Source organism: Amblyomma americanum, chromosome 2, assembly GCF_052857255.1.
Source record: "Amblyomma americanum isolate KBUSLIRL-KWMA chromosome 2, ASM5285725v1, whole genome shotgun sequence".
In the NCBI taxonomy this organism is placed as follows: Eukaryota; Metazoa; Arthropoda; class Arachnida; order Ixodida; family Ixodidae; genus Amblyomma; species Amblyomma americanum.
This window is the reverse complement of record NC_135498.1, coordinates 99,178,129-99,184,128: the sequence shown is the minus strand read 5'-3', so window position 1 is coordinate 99,184,128 and position 6,000 is coordinate 99,178,129. Positions and strand designations below refer to the sequence as shown.

General features: G+C 46.8%; 1 protein-coding gene across 1 annotated transcript in view; it reads right to left on the bottom strand.

Moving 5' to 3' along the window:
- Nucleotides 1-1,828: 1,828 nt before the first annotated feature.
- The window catches only part of LOC144119926 (uncharacterized), a 102,744-nt gene continuing 98,572 nt past the window's right edge, over nt 1,829-6,000 (bottom strand). Inside the window, exons 14-15 of the mRNA XM_077652428.1 lie at nt 4,048-4,148; nt 1,829-1,980 (exon numbers count right to left, since the gene is read on the bottom strand). Coding sequence (XP_077508554.1) covers nt 1,829-1,980; nt 4,048-4,148 — 253 coding nt within the window. The remainder of the gene's footprint in view (nt 1,981-4,047; nt 4,149-6,000) is intronic.

Sequence of the window (6,000 nt, the reverse complement as noted above, 5' to 3'; positions counted from 1 at the left end):
ACACGCACTTATGACGAGCCACACAACAGTTACGGCGCAGACGATTGGGCCATCTTTGCGAACCCGGCCCATGTCACCTGAAACTCATCGAGGCGAGCCTGCAGAGTATTGTCGGTCAACAGGGCCTTCTGTCTACTCCTACGACAACAGAGAGGTGCTGGTCTGTAAAGGATGCAGCCGCAGCGGACACATCTCCCGCTGTTGTCTGCGCTATCGATCTGCGCGTACTTGCACAGTGTCAGCCGCCTGCTTGTCTTCACCAGCTTAGTTTTGCCCGTCCTGACCATGCTGAGTCTGCCGCCTCCGAGCGTAGCATCACACGGCCGCAAGAAGTGAATCGAGACTCAGCAAAACATGACGAACGACTTTTTATCAATGGCGGGATGGGTTTTTATATGAAACCATCACTTGACAACCCAAAGTACAGAGGCACGTCGACAAGGCCAAATACAATCCAAGTAGAACGAAACTGAAACTTAAACCCAGGACACAACATACTCCCGGCCTTCGGGGAAAAGCAACCATTGTTGAAAAATTGAATGGAAAATTCTGAATACGAAGTTATACAAATACAACATGAACAAATATCTTAACACAGAAAAGTGGCTTACTGCTATGTAAGCTTTGAATCGGAAAGCAACATTTCATACCTCATCCCGAAAGAACAATGAATAGTTCACTCGACATTAAAAACATACTAATCACACTTCTTCAAACCAGTGTATGTCTGAAAGATCACAAAAAACAATGAACATTTCATAGAAAACAATGAGTATACCCATCCGAAATATATCTTCTCCCCCTTTCTTTATGAAATAATGAGGGGTATTCAGTGCAGGGGTATTCAGTGGAAGCTGAAATGCTCAAGAATGCTCAACAAATGCTGCTATGGCAGTATTGTCATTAAAGGCTACTGGTAATGTCAGACACTGGAGCTCACGTGATATCATTAAGGTTTGGGTGAATTGTCTATTCTATGAGCGTCCCCAGAGAATCTGCTGATGGGCGTCCGCATGAGCAGTGAACTGTTCATCCAAATAAAATGACAGCTGATAAAATCTTATAAGTAACTTATAAAATGGCCCTCCTTGCTGTTTTTATGAAATTACCTTAGAATATCGGCTAGTTTTATATGCCGGAAGAAACATTGTACTCAATGTAATATAAAGGTCCAGATGACATAGAACATCGGTGAGCTTTACTCAGCCGGAATATACACATAAGAACATCGGCCTATTCTACCAAACTGGAATAAACCTACAAACAAACAGCAAGTCACCCTCTAAAGAAGTCACACGACTCTGATTGCAATGACATATAATGTCTGACATGAAACAGTACTAAGTGTATTTATCTCCAAGAAGAAAAGGAAATATGCATAGTAGCCCGCAAAATAGTACTCATTTTGAACAGTTGAGCATTATTTTTATCACGTTAGAATGACACTTAGAATAATGTTCTTAATAAGAAATGCAACCTCATCATATATTGAATAATCCTGAGAACAGAATGAAAGAAATATCAGAAATATTAAAGCAGTTCACTTCATAATATAAGTATAATATTATGCACAGAAATATATTGCATTCACTTCCCATACGATCGCTCCTGGGAAGGAGAAACTGCACACGAAAGAAATGACATTGAAATAATTGTGAAATACCCGGTTGCATTTCATGAATTATGTTACGCAAAGAATATAAATGTACTGCAACGCCCCTTCCTATAAAAGAGAGAAGTTATTGTGACATATAGTCCATAAACTAATATGGCTTGCGAGTGCTCCTTCTCCGTCGCTCCGGTGCCGAACTGTATTCTTGAGAAGTCCTCAGTCCAGGTTCCGAAGGCTGTCGTCGGCGTCAGTTCCTAGGCGGAACAGCTGGGGCTGGCCCACTTTCATCAGGCAGCACTGAACATTGGGCACGCAAGGCAGGAGACATATCTTGCCTGCCCACAGATAGATCACTTGCACACGGAGCACTTGTGCCAGAAGGCACATCACACCCGTTCACAGGTAAATCACTCACACCACTGTGGTGATGGGACGATATGGATTGTCCAGCTGGTGGCCGTGAAGAAATGGTGAAGCTAGTTCTAGCTTTAGAAAGCTGTAGTATCGATGATGCATTGGGAGGCTGAAAAGGCAACACTGGGCCTGCCGAGCCTTGATCCTGTTCATAACTTTTAGAATCGTATGGAAAAGGTAACTGAAATAAATCACAATGTTCATCCTCTTCCCGATTCGGTCGTCTCGGTACCTTTGAAAGCTGGGAAGCATTCCACAGCTTGCCATCATCTAGGCGGTATGATGCTGGACCACATTGTTGAATGACCTTCCGTGGGGCCGAGAAACGTCTCTCTGCTTTGAACTGAATGGGGGGTTTACGAACTGACAAGGTCCTCTGGCTGAATTCTGGGTGGTCGTGCTCCACGTTTGTTATCTGTCTATTCTTTCATCATCATCTGTTTCTTCTCCATCCTTTTCTTCAAATCCTGAATTGCTAAAAATGGATTATCAGCAAATAATGACGGAAATGAAGGAAATCCCACAATATCTAGCTTTGTATGATGACATAATTCATGAATGAGAACTGGCGGTGCCACCCCTGTTGTGGCATGAGGCGCAGATCTATATATGCCAAAGTACTGTGCAACTGTGGTTTTCAAAGGCCGACATTCCAACGATGACAGTTGAACAAAAGACTTGAAAGTTGTGTTAAATCTTTCGATTTCTCCGTTGGCCTGTTGGTGATATAACGAAGAATGTGTTAACTTGACAGCCCTGTTACTCAGAAATTGCTTAAATTCCTTTGACACGAACTGAGGGCCTTGATCGGATACTATCTCTTCTGGATAGCCTTCATTTGCAAAAACATCGAGTAAGAAATCTCTAATTTCTTTAGTTATTACATTATCTGTTATCATCACCTCAGGCCATTTCGAAAAATAATCAACTGAAGTGATGGCAAAGCGACAATGTCGAGGCGCTTGCTCAGACGGGCCTACTAGGTCGGTTGAAAACTTTTGCAAAGGCTTCTCTGGACGAGGAACAGGCTGCAAATGTGGCACAAGTGTTTTTGCCGTTTTTACCTCATGAACGGTAGTATTGGAATGATCTCTTCCTCCGGCGCGTATGCCGTAGCTGGAATGTAAATCTTCCTCTGACGCGTACTCTTGTACTTCTGCCATCTATTAGAAGATCGATGAAGATTGCAGACAGACTGAAAATATCAAACTCGTCCACAATAAAAACAAGTTCTTTGCGCAGGACGTATAGGTGCCGAAGTTATGTGGCAACCCGATCCACATCTCTAGCACTAGCAGTGTGGCATATTGAGCGTTGCGCGTCTGTTCGCGTTCATTAACGGAACTTGTCGGAACAGTTGCGTTCATTCGGAACGCTGGTAGCAACACTGCTGAAGTTGCGTCTACTCGGAGACGGTGTTACGATGTCTTGTTGCGCCGGACGCCTTTAACGTTGGTAATCTTGTTCGCAGCTTGTATTTCCCTATTACAATCGTCGCTCAATTCAACTTTCAAACTTCATCGCGAGAAATGACGCATTGGTCTCCCGAAGCAATACTCAAAATGGAGGTTGGCTTCCCCAATAGTCGTTCACGAAAATGGCAGCAGTCTCCCTGTCCCTCAATGGCCTGTCATGGAAACGACAGCAACTTCCCGGCTCCTCCAATGGCCGGTTACGAAATGGCAGCAGCCTCCCGGCCTCCTCAATGGCAGGCTACAAAACGAAAATGCTGACCCAGTACAACGCACCTGCGGTTCTTCATTCCTTCCGCATAGAATACTGAACATGAAAGTTGGCGGTCTTCCAGTATTCACGATTGCCGGTTGCAGAAAATGGCGGCCAACGGTCTTCCTTCCTCCTCCTCTGCGCAGCAACAGGTTTCACGCAATGGCTGTAACTGCAGGTCCGCTAGGCTTAGCGACCTCCTCAACCGGCTGAACTCGAGACCTCTCAAAACGTAACCTCGCTCATTTTCTCGCACGCTATTCACACTTAGGCACGCCGGTGATGAACGCACTCACTCGCTTTCCATAGCTTAAGTACTCCGGGCGAACGCGGCTCCTTGGCAGGGGCCCGGTCCTCGATGACGACGCAGGAGGAAGCAAGTAGACGCCGAAGTACTCTGATGAAGAAGAAGTTGAATTTGCCAATGGAAATAAGTTTGGTTTAGGGGGTTTACGTCCCAAAGCGACTCAGGCTATGAGGGACGCCGTAGTGAAGGGCTCCGGAAATTTCCACCACCTGGGGTTCTTTTACGTGCACTGACATCGCACAGCACACCGGCATCTATAATTTCTCCTCCATCGAAATTCGACCGCCGCGGCCGGGATTAAACCGGCGTCTTTCGAGCCGGCAGCCGAGCGCCATAACCACTCAGCCACCGCGGCGGCTTTCCGCCGGAAATAGGCCATGGAGAAAAGAACTGAAGACGGCGGGACATCATCCCTTTACTTTTAAACTGATTCATAACAGCCAGTGGGCCTAATAAATCCCATACTCGTCGCCAGTGTGGTGTCGGCCCGGAAGACCGCCCAAGAAGTGTGTCGAGACTCAGCAAAACATGGCGAATGACCTTTTATTAATTACGCGATGGGTTTTTATATGGAACGATCACATGACAATCCAAAGTACAGATGCACGTAGACAAGGCCAAATTCAATCCAAGTAGAATGAAACTGAAATTGAAACCCATGACACAAAAATCACTACTCCCCCAATGCAGCTCGGCCGTTCCCCGTCGCCTCGTCGCCGCTTCATTCCGCCGCCCCTGGGAAACTAGCTGTCGTGACCGATGGAGGTAAGTTAGCCGAACGGTAAACTTCGCCCGTACCTCTTCCCATTATCATGCTAAAGAGCAAAATGCCTGTGTGTGAGTACGTTATAACTGTTGCTTGGGTCGACACTAGTACGCAGTATTTGTGATGACACTTTCGTTTGGACATCATCTTGGAGAAAGTTATGTTTAAGGTGGACCGAACCATCTCTTCTTGCGGCGTTGGCGTCGAAATTTTAGGTCATGCCGCCCTTTGCTGGACCTTTGTTGTACTGGGTGGCAAAACTTTCAGGACAGAATTTATTGTGTTATCACGTTCTTTGCGTTACGGCATCCTGAGCGGTGACATTTTGCGCGAGGGGGGGGGGGGGGGGGGGGGGGCTGCACTAAGCATTATAGAGGACAGATTCTGTCTTCACTAGTCGAGGATCCGCCCCAGAGTCGCGACGGCTTGCTTTTCTTTATGCAAGATGTGGTCCTGCCAGCCCGGACAGCAACTTTTGTCCCCGTGCAATCTTCTGGAGTTCGATTGGGGCCTCACCACAACATAACTGAACCGGTCGAATCCAATCTGTTGAAGAAAAACGTATTAGTCTCACGTGCCGTCGTGGACAAAGCGGACGGTTGCACGCACATATTGGCCCTGAAATTCACCGCACAGCGTGTGCGTCTTCCGTTTGGCGAGGTTTAACGACTCTGGTACTGGCACTATCGCGGCAGTTTCTGATTCTACCTAACCGCACCAGAGATGCCGGGCTATTTGCTGATTTGCCACAGATAGTCAACAAGTTGCCCCTCTACCGATCGGCGTGCATTGCAATACGTTCTCGCGCTTCAAACCCACGTGTATTACTTTACCCGGGATTGGCTCGCTTTCCTCTCTGCCAGCTTCTCGCATGCAAAACAAAATTAACACGAGGGATGCCACTCACATTCGCCAGAAACAGTATCGAGTTTTGGCGGCCGAGCACAAAAACATTCCGGACCCTCTCCAAAAGATGCGGCAGGAAAGAGCCACGCGCGAGTCGTCCAGCCCGTGGGCTGCGCCTCCAATTCTAGTGAGGAAAAGAACAATCCATACCAATTTTTCATCGATTATCATCGCTAGAATGCGGTCAGAAAGAAGGACGTGTACCCCTTACCGAGCACTGATGGTGCGGTGAGCTTACTTCACTCCTCGTTATGTTGTCACGAGGTGGTG